We start from the raw sequence: 16,845 nt of genomic DNA, 5'->3' as shown, positions 1-16,845 counted from the left end.
CCTTCCTTACGATGTAGTCGAGTGCTCAGTTGTCTCACGGTGTAGCGGCGTGGTTCTTCTTGGAGGTTGTTGTTTTGTGCTATAGGGCAGTTGAGGGGAGGTTGTGAGGGTGTAAAGTCGTGAGATGTGTGGGCTTCTTTGGCCGTGATGAGAAGTTGCATGGTGGGTTGGTTTCCTTTCTCTTGGCTTAAACAGGTGTTGTGGTTGAGAAGTATGAGGTCAATGGAAACGTGGGGTTGGCGGCTTGTGGTGGTGCAGCAACCCTAGGTTGAAGATGGTGGTCTTCGCATTTTGGTGTGTGATTCGTGTGATTGGTAGAAGTGGTGGCTACTGGTTGTTGCCGTGTTTGTTGGGCACTTCTTGGACGTGGAGATGTGGGAAGGGGACGTGTAGACTGGGGGTGGTGTGACTGTGAAGTGTAACCTTCAGTATCTAAATGTAATTCTACTACATACAGGCACTTTTGCATATGCTTTGTGCACTATATTGGTGTGATTGGCCAAATGAGTTATTTTTTATTAAAAAAATGATGCTGTCAATCAAATTAGTAGAGTGCGCAATGACTGCGCATAGAGTTTTTGATATATATACGCGTATGTATATATATTATATATATACACTGCTTTGCCGAAAACCCTAGCTATACGAGGAAGGTAGAAATTTTTGTGTGAATGGTTTGGATTGGGCCTATGCCTTGGGCCTTCCGCATGGGTTGAGTCTATTTAATGATTCAAACTATGATATACGACTTGTATGTAATTTTATAAGTTAAGTGACTTAATAAGTTTTAAATTTCAAAATGAGCCCCGCTTGTCCGATAATGTTTTTGGCTTATAAAATAATAGTTTCACCTATCATCAATTAAATAAGGTCTACTTGGTTCCTAAATATTAAATGGGCTTTCGTTTAATTATTGAGTTCAATAAAACTTTTATAATTTACCACAATGATTTATGGGTCTAAAGTCTTTCCAAAATTACCTGACTAATCTAATTTGGGCTTCTAGAAATATTAGCCCATTAATATTCTCGTAAATCATCAGTTACATCTCAACGACTTTTGTTATCTGCAGCACTTTAATTAAAAGAGGGGATCGATCAATTATATATATATATATATATATATATATGAAATATCAGGCTGTGTAGTCTCACGTACGAGAGAGAAGGAAATTAAGCACAAAGATGGCATTGCTCATATATAAACAGAGCTAAAACAACCATAACATAATTAAGATTGTAGCAAAAAAAGGTGCCAAGAGTTCTCATGCTGGCCAGAATATCTTTATAGCTCCAACTTCCATATCTCATGTTAAGGTTTTATATTTTTTTCATTTTTTCTTAATGATTAAGGATGTTAAAAATACTTAAAAAGAATAATAAAAAAATAAAAATTTCAAATACACTATAGAGTAGTAAAAATGTACTACCAGGATATGGATAACATGGTGATTAGATAATTCCTATACATCGTAGATAGTCCTTTTAATGGCGAAGTATTGTGCAAAGTTAATCAATTTATAATACTCATCCAATATTCTTCACGCTTATATATAGGGGCAACATGTAACCCTCAAATCATCTGATTGAACATTCTTGAATTATTATCCCTCACCTATTACTAACTTAGGCATCGAAAATGTCACAGGCACACCGTGCTGCCTACGTAATGATTTGCAGGTTAACAATCATGACTGGTGGTGGGACATGTCCTTTAGAGTGGCGACGTCTGTGGGATTTTGTACTCGGTGATTTCAGTTTTTCATTGGACTTCAACTTGGTTCCCTCATGCCAACTGTGACTCGTTCTAAAGCAACTCATGAACCAGAAGCAATACCCGCAAACATGGAAACACGGCTAGCAGTGACAGAAGAAAAGTTGAAGATGGCGTTAGACGCCATGAAAAACTTGAGGAAAGAGAACGAAGAACTAAAGCACCGCAATATCGAGCTCAGTGATGCAACCATGCCCAACCATAGCGAACAAGGAGAAGGAAAAGCACATAGCAATGGAGGAGTGAAAGTAGAGGATGTGGAAAAGAATAAGCTACATGACGAGTTACATAGCCTCACTGGCAAATACGAGGAAATGGCGAAGAAGATGGGAGGATCTTCCTCAGTGGAACAACTATTAAGCCACACAAATTTGCCTTATAGCACGGTAATGGTCATACTGTTCCCGCCAAAGTTTAAAGTGCCATAGATAGAGATGTATGATGGGTCCAAGGACCTAATAGATAACTTGGAGAACTTCAAGGTGCATATCACACTCCACAGTTTCCCAAGAGACATTCCCTACCTATCATTTCCCCTGACAAGAGGATGGTTTGGAACAGGCCGGGATCCATCGATAGCTTTGAAGAGGTAGCCAGATAGTTCTTAACAAAAGTTATGCCCAGTAGGAGGCGTAGGCGCTTAGCATGAGATGTAGGCACCTAACGGCCTACTTATTGACGATCAAGAAAAGGGAAGAGGAGAGCATAGAGACATACCTCACCCGTTTTAATAAAGAGAGGCTGACGATAGATGATCAAGACGAAAAGATTACTCTAGTCGCCTTGTTAGGCCGGTCTTTTCCACTATCTATATTTAGTATACATGAAGGGAGAAGGTTTTTCCAAAATTATCCGACTAATCTAATTTGTGCTTATATAAATATTAGCCCATTAATATTTCAGGCTTTTGGGCTAACTAAATTTTTAATAAAATTAATATGCGCGCTTATCTATTTTCAATATTATACAAATACTATGGCTGAGGTAAAAGCAATAAATTCTAGAAATCATCATTAGAGCTTCTCAACCACTCTCTGGCCCAAGTGTTTAGGGAAATCAATCTCACAGAAACATTCATATATAAACAGAACTATAACAGTCATAACATGATTAAGATTGTAGCAAAAAAAGGTGCCAAGAGTTCTCATGCTGGCCAGAAAATCTTTATAGCTCCAACTTCCATATCTCATGCTAAGGTTTTATATGTGCAATGCAAATCAATATATATAATGCTGGAAACAATAATAAAATACAACTGACTGGCAGTCAGATGAATAAAAATTAAGAGCCTACAAGATATGAACCATTAACATTGCCAACTAATTACAAGCAGAAAGATGGAAACAAAATATATAAATGACTGGTGTAGTTACAACGACCTTCCCAAACATCTAAAAACTCAATTTACAGCATATAAATCTCTCAAAGCTTCCAGTGATTATTGCAATTGACGCATGTCACATAGGTTGTCATTGACTCATCAGCACTCCTTGTCTGCATTTGATAGTAACTGCACTTGTGCTCACCACACCTTTCACACTTGAACATATCTGTGGAGGCTTTTTCTTTCTAATTGACGCACGTCACATAGGTTGTCATTGGCTCATCAGCACTCCTTGTCTGCATTTGATAGTAACTGCACTTGCGCTCACCACACCTTCCACACTTGAACATATATGTGGAGGCTTTTTCTTTCTCGTCCGTTTCATGCATACATCTTTTCATTGTCTTCAACTGAATTTGGGTGTTTTCTGTTATGATCCTGAGGGTTAAAGGTTTAACAAAATTAGTATCCAACAGTCCTAGGGCTTTTGGATCAATGGTTAAGTTTTTAACAATTGATATCAGAGCTGAGACCACGTGAAGAGTTCAAGTTACGAAGGGGGCAACCTATAGGCTGGATTAAAATGCTTTGGTATTATGTATGGACATAGTGTTAAGTTATTGAATACTGATAGATGAGTGAAGCCGACAAAAGGGAAAGGGGTACCATCGGGTCAGTGTCGACAGAGTGGGCCACCGTGGACGTCGGATTCAGAAGCATGGTGGAATGTTATGATCCTGAGGGTTAAAGGTTTAACCAAATTAATATCCGACAGTCCTAGAGTTTTTGGATCATTGGTTAGGTCTTTAACATTTTCATGCCCCATTTTTCTGGCTTGCCATCTCTTCCGCAGTCATGCCCACAAGCACCTCTGGCACGATCTGTCCAAGAAGATTGCAGATTCTATGGAGGTAGCAACCTGAACCGAGTCACATGCTTCTACATCATGCCGAATGCCCTCATCGGCTTCACTCGCAACGCCGGAGAAAGTGTCCTCTAGCTGTTTACGAACCCTTTCACAGTAAGCCTTTAGCATTGTCTGTTACCTAAACAACTTTTATCTTCAGATCTGGCTCTAGCTCACAAACCTCCATTCTTGCTTTTTTGTTACCCTGTTGCAGCGTGCTGATGCTGAAATGATACCACTATTCTTGCATCGTTTTGACCCAATCTCCACCATCTTGCACGAACCCATCAGAGAATATTGCTCCAAGATTGTAGAGAGAAAACTAAAGTAGAAATTAAGAAGAGGTTTGGTTTTCCGGCAATGTAAATTTGAATTCTAACCATGGAGCTTCCTTAATTCTTGGGTGCATATAATACACACGCGCACGCGCGCGCACACACACACACACATCTTACAACTAGCGTTTCAATCCTAATCCTCTACATTGAAGGATTTCTCACGTTGAAGGATAAGTTTGGTAGAAGTATTTGTTTTGGGCATTGACACTTGGATTCCAAGTTCTAATTCCATATAAATTCAACTCTTTTGCTAGCTTGAGAATATTACCGATTATAAGACACCATGAAGTATAAACGACTCGGACTCTTGGCCCAATTTAAATTGGTTTTGGGATAATTTTCAAATATACTTTAGTTTCTTGCTTGTAAGGTGAAGGCTGCCGCTTGGCTCCCAAAAATGATTTAAATGAATTATTTCAAACCAATTTAATTTTGCTTGATTAGAACTAATATCGGTTTCAATGAGTTATCAATTAGACCATAGAATCGATAAAATCGCTCAATCCATACTGATTCCATTTATTTCTACCTAATTCATAAGACCGATTCCAACACTTTAATCAAAAGTGAGTTTCCTTTTATATCTTCTTTCTATTTTTTTAATAACAATAGTAGAAAAGTTGAATGATAAAAATATTAAATTATTTAGTTTATACAGTTGAAGAGAGAAATGTGTAACAAATTTTTGTAATAAAATAGTATTGAATGTAAATCTCACTTGTGAGTATCTCCAAAAGAAAAATTGAGAAGGAAACAAAAGGTTCCTTTGATTTTCGATAAAAAACCTATCTAAGCAAATAAAAAATGCTCTTACGTATTGATTGCCTACATACAGGGCCTAACGTGAACATGAATTAAATTGCAGCAAACCAATATTACGGATTGTGCCCAATATCAGTTACAATCCATATAAAGACAACTACGCAGGCTTAGGGGGGTGAGATGATAATTTTGTATTTTGTTTGAAAGCTTAAAATATTAAGTTTTAGTATTATTATAGTTTTGAGATTTAAAAAAGTTGAATTGTTTATTATATTTTGTATGGAGATTTGAAAAATGTGTAATGATGAGATCAGTTTAGATGAGATAAGAGTTTTGTGTCTCATCCCACCCCCCAAACTTGCCATAAGTAACATAAATGGCCTAAGGATGGCCTCCTCGGTCCGTGGCTGGCCCATGGCCCACCTTCTTCTCAACTCCACATCGCAAGTACATCTCTAGACAAAAGTACTACACTTTTTAGAAACTCCATCTCAGTTCCATCTTTATAGACTAGGCTTGTTACCCCTTCAAAGCACTTTGCCCACAAAGTGAGGATAGGATTCTCTCAACTACGAAAACACTTCCTAGCTCATCTGCACTCTATCCTTGCCAATGAACCAAAACCACAACCCTTAGTTGATTTTGAGATTTCGACATGCGACAGTTCAACACCTCTTTTGGCTTTGGCTTCAAGATCCTTGACTGGTTTACGGGAGGCAGCAATGAAACCATGGTAAACTTCAATCACAACTTCCTTTTTAGTTGAGAAATATGAAGAATAGGGTGGATCTGAGATGTTGATGGCAGATCTAACATGAAGGCTATAAAACCAATTTTTTGCAAGATCTAGAAGGGGCCGAACTACCTTGGAGCCAACTTTAGGTTGTGGCGGTGCTCGATGGAGATCTACTGGTAGGGCTGAAGCCTCAAGTACACCCAATCTCATATCTCAAATTTATGCTCCTTTCTTCCCATATCCGTGTATCTTCTCATTCTCTCTTGTACACGCTGCAAGTTGTGCTTCAATAATTATGAAATATGGTCCTTGGTTCTTAGGGAGGCCTCCACTACCTCCAGGTGAGCTGTCTTGGGCATATAGTTGAGAATTCTTGGTGGTTGGTACCTGTACAAAGCTTTAAAGGGGTGAACTTAGTGGATTGGTGTTGTGGTGTTATACCACCACTCAATAAAAGGGATCCACTAGAGTCGGTCTTTGGGGAGGTCACTTGTGAATCACCTCAAGTAATTTTTCAATATTTTGTTGATTGGCTCGGTCTGTCCATCCGTTTGAAGATGTTAAGTTGTGCTCATGCTCATCTGGACTCCTCGGAGGGTGAACAGCTCTTGCCAAAACATAATAGAGAATGTGATATCCCGATCCAAAATAATGGAGAGAGGTAATTCATGGTGCTTGAAAATATGCTTAAGAAATAGTTTAGCCACAGTTTTAGCTATATAGTGAAAACACACTCCATTGGCTCCTTACGAACCTCTCACCCTTAGGAAAATTCACACTGTTGGAATCATTGGGGGACCAGATAGTGGGTGCTGGGTAAGAGGCACGAGCTCCAACACGAGAGGTGTGACAAGAAGCCATAGAACGTTGTATAGCATTGAGAGGCTAAGGAACACAAAGGCAGTGGCAAAGCAAATGGGAGAAAAGCCAAAACATAAGGATGTACGGGAACGAGAAAGACATTTTGAAAGAGAAAAGCGACAGTCAGAGACTGACGCTTTGACCTAGAGTGACGCATGTCATCAATTGCAGGGTAGGACACACAAATCTCGCGAAGCAAGCGGCTTGGGGGAACGTGGGGAAAGGAATTGCTCAACGTTAATCATGCAGCAAACTAGCTGAGACTACGGAAGAGAGAGAGAGAGAAGAGGAGAAGAAGAAGAATGAAAGAACAAAACTCACGTCGCGCGCACGCAACAGGAATTTGTGAGGGTCTTAGGCCCAATTCTCACCCCAAAAGTTGAAACCTTCTTGAGCCCGCTGAATTGGGGTCTATGTGCAAGGAAATGGAAGCAAGCAAGTGGCCCAAAGGCCCTTCCCTTGGGGGCAGGGGGGGCAGGGGCAAACCTTTACGGAAAAGGCAATGGCCCTCCTTACTCTCAAGAAGCTCTATCGTGTAGAGCATGCCAACGGGCCTACAAGAGGAACCTATTTCTGTCAGGAAAGGCTCATCGGGAACCTTAGGAGGAATGTCGCATTAAATACACTGAAGTGCCCGTTTCAGGGATATGCCCATGACAGTTGGGGTTGTCACAAGGCCCATAAAGGTTACCACATTAAATACAGCGACATGCTCCCTCATATGAGGCACCAATGTTAGACTGCCAACGGCAGTAGTCTCTCACCTTGGAGAGAGGTACAAAAAGGGAAAAGGGAAGACATAGAGGTATGTTCAAACTCTCCCTTGACATCAAGTAAATATTTTAGACGACTTTCTAGTTGTACTTTATCTCCAGTCAAAGCTTTATATATATATATATTATATTTTTATATATTTTTTTAGAAAGCAATTATGATAGTTACTAAACGTTAGTACGTGTTAAAAGTTTTAAATTCCAAAGAATTCCAAAATTTAGGAAGAAAAAATAAATATATAAAACTTTATATCCCAAATAAATAAAAGTTAAAAGAGTTACTGCGAGTGAATCACACAGATGAGCAAAATTCTACATGATAATAAAAATAGTAGGAATAAAACTTATAGACTAAAGAGAGCATGTAACAACTGGGTCTAGCAAGAAGTATCCTCTTTGTGGCCGTTACGGGAGCAGAGGTGGAGACAAGTAGTCGGTTAGGTTTTCTTTCAAAAGAAAATAATTGTTTTTCTCCGTCGAGGACGACGATGGCGAGGGGCGATGTTGATAGGTTAGAGGTGCTATAGGAGAACTTTCGGTTGTCAGAGGAGGAAAGTCTGAATCTAGAAATGAACGAAGTGGAAGGTACAATGAAGGATAAAGGGGATCGAAGTCTGGTAGGGAGGATCTATTTGGATAGAGTGATTGGGAAGGAGATCTTATCTTCAATTATGGCCAAAATCTGGAAGATTAGCAAAGCGGCCGTTTTCCAAGAGGTAGGTACTAACATTTTTGTTATTACCTTCAATACACATGCCGATTTGGGAAAAGTTTGGGAAGGAAGGCCTTGGTTATTCGATAACCATCTTCCAGTACTCCGAATGTTTGATGCTGGGGCTCAACCAGACTCTTTGAAGTTTGAGGAGGAAGTATTCTGGATTCAACTTCATAATCTGCCTTTGGGGTACATGGATGAGTCGAGGGGTTATCAGATTGGTGGTTCTGTGGGGAAGGTTTGGGTGGTTGATATGCCGACAGATGGGGTTGGGTGGGGAAGATTTTTTAGGGTGAAAGTAGAGGTTCCTCTGAGAAAACCAATTGCTAGGGGTCGTTTGATTACTGTTAATGGGAAGAAGGTGTGGGTGAGCTTCAAGTATGAGAAGTTACTGAGAATGTGTTTCACGTGTGGATGGGTGGTTCACGGGGCAAATGGCTGTACGGGAGGAGGGAACATGGAAGGTAAGGCACCTCAATTTGGGTCGTGGCTTAGAGCAGAGAAGAATTTCAGAGTAGGTGGATGGCAACAGAAACCTAGATGGGAGTATAGCTCTGCTAAAAATTACGAGTCGGGGTGCCAGAAAGGGGGTAAGGGGAGTGAAGGGGGGAGAGAATGAGCGATTGGGAGTGGGAGAAGTGAGAGAGGAAGAAAATACTGATGTAAATAAGGGGGAGATTGGGGTGGTGGAGAAGAATTTAGGTATTGCTCGGGTGGAAGGGGAGGGAGAAGTTAAAATGGGGAGGGAATTAGTGGAGGTGGTCAGTGAGGTAATTGAGGGGCAAGGCAGTATTGTGGATCTGGGAGTGATTAAAGAGCCAGGGGTATTAGGAGTTGAGGAGGTGAGTAGTGACGAGGGGGGAAACCAGCCTACCATTTCTAAGGGTAGATGGAAGCGCACTGCAAGGGCAAAGAGTGGGTTACATGCTCATGAAGCCCTAGATCTTGGGAATAAAATAGTAGACAGAGAAGGGGAAAAAGAGACTGGGAAAAAGGGAGTTACAAAGAAAATTAAAAAAGCAGGTGAGGGGAAGGCTGTCCAACAGCCCTGCCAGAAAACCCTCAGTTGGAACTGTCGAGGGCTTGGCAACCCCCGAACAGTTCATTTCCTTTGCTAGGTGGTAAAGGAGAAGAGGCCAGATATGGTATTCATTATGAAGTCACGGTTGAAGCAGTGTAGAGTGATTGGTATTCAGAGGAGGTTAGGTTTTGAGGGTTGTTTTGTAGTGGAGCCTATTGGTTTGAGTGGGGGACTGATTCTTTTTTGGAAAAGGGAGGAGATGTTTGAATTAATCATCTTCTCTCATAGACACATAAATGCATGGGTGGATGAAGGGGGAGGGAGGAAGAGATGGGTTTTGACTGGTTTTTATTGGGATCCGATAGTTCAAAAAAGAAGAGAATGGTGGAATTTGTTGAATTCTCTTGAACCAAGGGATGGGATTGGGTGGTGTGTGGTGGGGGACTTCAATGAGATTGTATGTCAGGATGAAAAGTAAGGGAGAAGATTAAGAAGTGAGGACCAAATGGACCTATTCAGATAGGTTTTGGAGAAAGGCAATTTGTCTGATTGGGATGGAGGGGTGATAGATTTACCTGGTGGAATGGGCATGTGGATGACACTTTTGTTATGGAGAGATTGGATCAGGGGGTAGCTAACGATCATTGGTTGGTGATGAATTCTGATGTAAAGATAGAGGTGTTGACTACAGTGTGTTCTGATCACAGCCCTTTATTGGTGAGTTCAAGTAATGGTGTTAAGGGAGGAATGAATAGAAGGGGGTACAGCTTTAAATACGAGCTGTGTTGGGACCTGGAGGAGGGATGTTCAAGGGTTATTGAGCATGAGTGGGGGAAAAACAGGGACCATACGGGAGGTATGTCAGGGGTTGCACCTTTTAGCTGGTTGCAGAGGGGCCCTTAAGAATTGGAGCAGAAATTTGGATAAGGAAAGAGGAAGAGAGATTGCTTTGAAAACTGAGCAACAAAGGGTGCTACAGGAGGCAAGGGGCAAGATAGGCTAGAGGAAATTAAGAGGAGAAGAAAAGAAGTGGAAAAGTTACTTGATCAGGAAAATGTAGCACGGAAACAGAGGGCAAAAAGGCATTGGCTGCAGAAGGGAGATAGGAACACAAAGTTTTTTCATGCAAATTAGAGGAGGAAGATAAATTTCATTAGTAAAATAAAAGATGAGCAAGGGTAGTTTGTGACAGAACCTGAGGCGGTTGCAGAAACTCTCAAAGTTTACTATGAAGGTATTTACTCTTCTTCTTGCCCTACAAATGAGACAATTGATGACTGTTTGAGATGTGTGGAAGCTAGTGTTTCTAAGGAAATGAAGCTGAGTATGGAGAGAATTTTTTCTGAGGAGTAAGTGGAAAGGGCTTTAAAAGAGATGTCCTCTTTAAAATCTCCTGGGCCTGATGGCTTTGGAGTGGGTTTTTATAAGAACCATTGGGGTGTAATTGGTGCAAAAGTGAAGGAAGCTGTCATTGAGGTACTGAATGGGGGTCCTTTGGATAGGAAGCTCAACTATACTTACCTGGTTTTAATTCCTAAGGTTAAAACTCCCCTTTCAGCAAAAGATTACAGGCCTATTAGCCTGTGCAACCTGCTTTATAAGTTGATCTCTAAGGTAATTGCAAGTAGAATTAAGCGGGTTTTACAATATATTATTTCTGCTAATCAGAATGCTTTTATCCCTAGGAGGCTCATTACCGACAACATTATGATTGCTTATGAGCTTTTACATTCTATGAAAGCAAAACAAAAAGGGAAGGTGGGGAGCATGGCCATCAAGTTGGATATGGCCAAAGCCTATGATAGGGTGGGATTGTCTTTTTTGAAGGCCATGTTAATGCGGATGGGGTTTGGGGAGAAGATAACAAGGCTGATCATGGATTGTGTTTGTTCTGTGACATACTCAGTTTTACTTAATGGAAAGTCAGGGAATATCATACGGCCATCTAGGGGATTGAGACAAGGTCCCCTTATTTGTTCATCATTTGTGCAGAGGGTTTGAGCCAGATGCTGAGAAAGGTAGAATTGAGGGGTGATCTATGAGGAGTGGCAATAGCTAGAGGAGGTACAAGGGTAAATCACCTTATGTTTGTTGATGACTGCATAATTTTTAGTAGAGCAAAGGTTGAGGAATGGAGAAAAATTCAGGCCATTTTGAATTGTTATGAAGAAGCTTCGGGACATACCTTGAATAAGCAAAAAACTTCTTTAATGTCTAGTTCCAATATTAGTTTTTTGACTAGAGAGGGGATCAAAAGTGAGGCCGGTGTTGTTTTATATGATAATTTTGAGAGATATCTGGGCCTTCCTGCAATGGTAGGGAGGGCAAAATACAATACTTTTCGAAGTATCAAAGATAGGGTGTGGCAGAAAATTCAGAATTGGAAGACCAATTTTTTGTCTAGGGCTAGTAAGGAAGTGATGGTGAAGGCTGTATTGCAAGCCATCCCTACTTATTCTATGAGTGTGTTCAAATTGCCAAAGAAACTGTGTAGTGACTTAGAGGCTATGATCTCAAGGTTTTGGTGGGAAAACAATAGGACAGAGACGGGTATTCATTGGAAGAAATGGGAGATGTTCGGGGTCTCTAAAGCAGCGGGTGGTCTTGGTTTTAGGAGTATAGAGTGCTTTAATAGAGCCATGTTGGCTAAACAAGGATGGAGATTGGTCCAGGGGCAAGATTCACTGGTGGCCCGTATTTATAATGAAAAATACTTGAAAGGTCAGTTCTTCACTGCAGCAAAATTAGGGAGATCCCCTTCTCTGATTTGGCGAAGTTTTTGGGAGGTGAAGGATGTGGTTGAAAGGGGTCTGAGGTGGAGGGTGGGAAATGAAAGGAATATCATGATATGGGGCCAAAAATGGCTTCCTTCTCCTATTTCTTATTGTGTTCAATCTCCTGTCCAAGTTCTAGCAGCAAATGCAAAGGTGGCTGAATTAATTGACGAGGAAAGGAAGGAATGGAAAGTGGATTTGGTTGCTAGGGTGTTTAATAAGGAAGAAGCTGAAATGATTTGTGCTATTCCCATTAGATGTCTTTGGGCAGCTGATAGGATGCTTTGGGGTTTCTCAAAGAAGGGTAAGTTCACTGTAAAAAGTGCTTACCATGCTGATGTGCAATTAAAGATAGAAAGGAAAGGGAGTTCCTCTTAAGGAAGTAGGGATGATGATCAGTGGAAGAAGGTGTGGTCTATGGAAGTACCAGGGGGTTATAAGCATTTTGTTTGGAATGCTTTGAATAATGTTCTACCCACAAAGAATAACCTGCTCAAAAGAAAGGTGACTGAGGATTCCTTGTGTCCGGTGTGTAAAAGAGAAGAGAAGGATGTTAAGCATGCCTTGTGGTGCTGTCTTGCGGTGGCTGATGTGTGGGCTGAAGCTGAAAGTCCAGTGAGGAAGTGGAGGAATCAGGTGCAGGATTTCACTAGCTTGTGGATGGAGTTGATTAAAAGACTTTCTAAAGGTTGTTTGGAAAGAATTGTTGCTATCATGAGGGGTATTTGGGGAAGGAGGAATGCTTTTGTTTTTGAAAATGAGTTTGGTTGTCCCAGTAAAATGGTGAGATCTGCTTTGGTGTTCCTAGAGGAGTATAAGGAGGCAACTCTCAGAATGGAGGGAAGGCATACTAGAAGTGAGGTGAGCAGGGAAGATAAAAGATGGAAGAGACCTGTGCCAAATAAATACAAGCTTAATTTTGACGCTGCGATTGATTTGACGAACAGGATGATAGGCATAGGAATTGTAGTAAGGGACTGTAATGGTGAGGTTATGGTTGTTATCTGCACCAGGAAAGATCATGTTTTTTCTCCCTTTATTGTTGAGTGTCTAGCCTTAAAGAGATTCATAAAACTCTGCAAGGAGCTTGGGTTTTGGTCTGTCATGATGAAGGGGAATGCAAAAGGGGTGATAGAGGCAGTGCTAGCTGAGGAGAAACATGAGTCTAAGAATGGACAGCTGATCGAGGATACAAAGAGATTGTTCGCACAAGGTCTTCATTGGACTTTGGGTTTTATACATAGAGAATGAAATAATATTGCACATAGTCTAGCAAGGAAGTCTCTACTTACGAAAACTGAAATATGTTGGATTGAGGAAAGTCCACGGGAAGTTATACATAAAATTGAAAATGACAAAAGTTGTAGTTTTTTGTTGGGCTGGGGTTGGTTTTTAATTAAATTTATTTTTGAGTTAGGGTTATATCAAGTCCATATTAAAGTGAGTACATTCTTCTTTCATGGCTTTATCTAAATTAATGAGTATAAACGTCAGCAATGCTTTCTAAGTTATCGGGATAGTTTAGAGTTTAAATAGTATAAAATATTAAGTGAAAATTGATGATTTGAGAATTTTATGATATTTTAGAATTTTGAGGAATTTAGATTTTTAAGAAAATAGGTTACCTACCATTTTAGGTTAGGTATTAAAAATGGTGTTAATTTCATATATTTATGGAAATTATGTGATTATTTTATAGGTGATGATTAATTTTTATTCGGCATTATTGTGATAAATTTCTGAAAAATTAAAAAGTTCAGGTAAACGGAGTTCCTATGCTAAACTTTGCAAAAAATCAAATGAACTCAGGTTGATTGTATGAAAAATATGCATGTTTTGTTATAAAAAGAATTTTGAAACAATCTCAATTATTTGTTCGGCATTACTCATGAAATCTATATGAAAAAGAAAAGTATTTTCATCATGTTTAGTGTAGATATGAGCTTATTTTTTGTATATTATTTCTAAACTATGCAAAAGAAAGCGAATATAAAATTTTGTGCATAAATTATATTTTTGTGATATGATTATATTCTATTCTGTAGATGTTATGTACTCTGATATGATATGATGTAATTTCTGAAAACATCTGGCATGATATTTTATTTTTGTTTCCGTTCTATTCTAACCAATGTAAAAATGTGGCCTCTGTTCGGGATGGTACCAATTTTTCTGTTTCCGATGCACTCACTTTGGAAGCCAAAGTAGTTTTTCTGAGTAATCTTTCCTGTGTGCAATCTTGGGGGGCGCTACGAGAATAATAAATTGGAAGATTCACATTCTGTTTCTGCTCGGTTGGCTGCCAGGATTTGCATAATCCTATCACGAGAGTTAAATATGATCTCTGTTCTAATATGATATAATAAGATCAATATGTTCAGTTATGCTTATGCTAAAGGAATTTTGAATAAGAATATATTTGAACTTTCATTCTGATATTTTTGATAACATGTTCTGACTCTACATTTTGAAAATAAAAAGTATTTTGTTCTGCATTCTGAACTCTGTAAATGCTCATGTTTTCATACTAGTATATGTTCTCTGTTTACTGAGTTATTGATAACTCACATCTTATCTCCACAATATATTTCAGATAATTTTGATGGTTCAGCTGGAGAATAAGAGTAGAAAGTTTTAGAAAAATGTGATAATTGTAGAGGAACAAGTTTCATTTGGTACAAGTATTTATTGTGTCATGTATAGTAGATCTATTGTTTTCGGTTATTTCGGTATATTAAGTTATTGATATTTTTGAGTCTTTAGAGAGTTTTTAATTTATTTTATTAAGAATTCTCTTTAGTGTCCTTACGAAGGAACATAGATATTTGTGTTGAATATTTTATGGAGTTTTTGGATTATATATAATTGTGCTATTGGAGATGATATTCAATATTAGAAGTTAACTCTCCGGACCTCTAGGATCGGGGCGTTAGAGAGGCCATGCTCTGCCTTCCTTCCTAAAGTCATGCACCTTTAAGACACTGCCTATTCTGCCTTATATATCTGCCTCAATTCCAATCAGCTCAATTTTAGCTTGTAAAGGTGCTGTTGCTTCTATTTCTCCTTGACGTTGAATGGTATAGAGGATGATAAGGGTAGGAATCTATTGGAGAGTTTTATAAAACCAAAAGATGCAGTGCTTGAACCCCTCCAAAAGCATGGGATACCAAGGAGACGCAATGACGAGTATGGGAAAGATGAGCCAAAAGAGTGATGTCGGAAAAATGAGTGAGGCCAGTATAGAATTAACAGTCAATGAAATAGAGAAATCTCCCACCCGCAAGTGAATTGGCTATGGAGTGATGGGGAGCTTGACAGAGATTCAAAGGAAGCGCAATATGAAAATGGCAAGAAAGAAGAGAGAAAAGGGGCAATTGCACAGTGCATATCTGCACATTAATGGCTGATCCTTTAGTTATGAATAATGATAATATGCCGCCTCAATTTTTCCTCTCATTTTGACCGTTCATGCATTTAATTTCTTTTATATATATTTTTTCTTTTACTCACTGATTAAGAAAGTGACTATTAATATATTGATATTTTTTTATATTTTTTAAAAATGTTTAAAAAATAAAATAATATGAATAAGAAAAATTTTAAAAATTAAAAAAGGGAAATTTGCCTAGGGGTATGACTGCTGGGCGGCACCCTAACAGCACTCTTATTGCGACATTGGTGGTGCATCCTTGTGGGAGAGCACTTTGTGACCAACACTTTAGGATGAGCCATTCACATTGCCCAGGCCGACTCAATGGTAAGGCCATTTAGGCCATTGCCTAAGACTCCTACTCTATATAAGGTCTCTAAAAATAAAAATGAGGTATTTTTTTTAAATGTTTTAAAAAAATAAAAATAAAAACCATTTTATTAAATAAAATTTTAAATAATTTTTATATTTTTTTAATGTGCAAGGCCTCATAATACTAAATCTAATATTTAATACAATGAATTATTTATATTTTAAAATTTTTTTTAAGATCTTACTAAATTGAGGTATAAAATCTGCATTAAGGCCTCATTTTACGTTGTTGTATTAAATATAAATTCAAAAAATTGAAAATTATTCCATATAATAATTTATATTTTTACGAATGGATCACTTAAATTTTGTCTTAGGCCTCAATTTGTATTAAGCCGCTCCTAGCATTGCCTAAATGTTGTTTATGCTATGGTGAACAGTGATCTCTTGAGCATTGTTTATACTAGACCCCTGAAATTCTGAAAGGAAACCCTGGCTTTTCTCTGTAGTTTTTCACAAAGGGAGAAAAGGACTGAGCTCTGTGACACACTTTCTTCTTAACACCTGAATGTTGGTAACACGTTGGCTGCTACTCTTTGTTATATATATACTGGAAATATTGATAAGATTGTGGAAATATGGTCGAGGAGTCTTCAAACTAAGCATGAAGGGAAATCATATGTCAATCTTCTTCATGAATTGATGGAAAGAAATGAATTGAATGGTTTATAAGCCCATGGATCTATCCTTATGTACTTCTTGAGAGAAAGTCTTCCTTGGCAGGGACCAAAGGGAGGAACTAAGAGACAGAAGTATGACAAAATTAGTGAAAAGAAAATCCTCATATTCCACCCGGGTGGTGGAAGCACTAGGACTCCAAAGGTTCAACAGCCTTTTGAGGTCTACTTTGGAAGCATAACCGCACCTTGTGGGCAAGGTGCTTTGAAGGAAAGGGTTTGTCACAACCCATGGAAGAAACTGAGCTTTGGGCGAGAAGGCCGAGGGCCATGGGCCATGGGCCGACATCTATTTTTAGGTTATGTTATTAGTTGCTTTTATTTAGTTTAGGTTGTAACAGATATTAGGCCTCGGCTCATAACATTTAAACCATTTGCATTT

At 39.0% G+C, this 16,845-nt stretch overlaps 3 protein-coding genes across 3 annotated transcripts; 2 read left to right on the top strand and 1 right to left on the bottom strand.

Moving 5' to 3' along the window:
• Nucleotides 1–3,195: 3,195 nt before the first annotated feature.
• On the bottom strand, nt 3,196–4,133 carry LOC109006122 (transcription elongation factor TFIIS-like). Its single transcript, XM_018985300.1, has 2 exons — nt 3,957–4,133; nt 3,196–3,342 (listed from the first exon to the last, which is right to left on the bottom strand). Exons 1-2 carry the CDS (start codon nt 4,131–4,133, stop codon nt 3,196–3,198), a joined length of 324 nt encoding a protein of 107 aa, XP_018840845.1.
• Nucleotides 4,134–11,630: 7,497 nt separating this feature from the next.
• LOC118347685 (uncharacterized mitochondrial protein AtMg00310-like) lies at nt 11,631–12,362 on the top strand. The gene has a single exon (XM_035687708.1). It carries the CDS (start codon nt 11,631–11,633, stop codon nt 12,360–12,362), a length of 732 nt encoding a protein of 243 aa, XP_035543601.1.
• Nucleotides 12,363–12,401: 39 nt separating this feature from the next.
• LOC118347684 lies at nt 12,402–13,235 on the top strand. The gene has a single exon (XM_035687707.1). It carries the CDS (start codon nt 12,402–12,404, stop codon nt 13,233–13,235), a length of 834 nt encoding a protein of 277 aa, XP_035543600.1.
• The last annotated feature ends 3,610 nt before the right edge of the window (nt 13,236–16,845 follow it).

Source organism: Juglans regia, chromosome 2 (genome assembly GCF_001411555.2).
Source record: "Juglans regia cultivar Chandler chromosome 2, Walnut 2.0, whole genome shotgun sequence".
NCBI lineage: Eukaryota > Viridiplantae > Streptophyta > Magnoliopsida > Fagales > Juglandaceae > Juglans > Juglans regia.
The sequence above is the reverse complement of the archived record's forward strand: the minus strand, read 5'-3'. Positions and strand labels throughout refer to the sequence as shown.

Bases quoted from the DNA above. Each gene is read 5' to 3' on its own strand.
- LOC109006122 (XM_018985300.1), bottom strand. From the start codon at position 4,133: ATGCTAAAGGCTTACTGTGAAAGGGTTCGTAAACAGCTAGAGGACACT. The intron at 3,343-3,956 runs GCATGACTGCGG...TGCGTCAATTAG, and splicing joins CGTGCCAGAGGTGCTTGTGG to AAAGAAAAAGCCTCCACAGA.
- LOC118347685 (XM_035687708.1), top strand. From the start codon at position 11,631: ATGGTGAAGGCTGTATTGCAAGCCATCCCTACTTATTCTATGAGTGTG.
- LOC118347684 (XM_035687707.1), top strand. From the start codon at position 12,402: ATGGAAGTACCAGGGGGTTATAAGCATTTTGTTTGGAATGCTTTGAAT.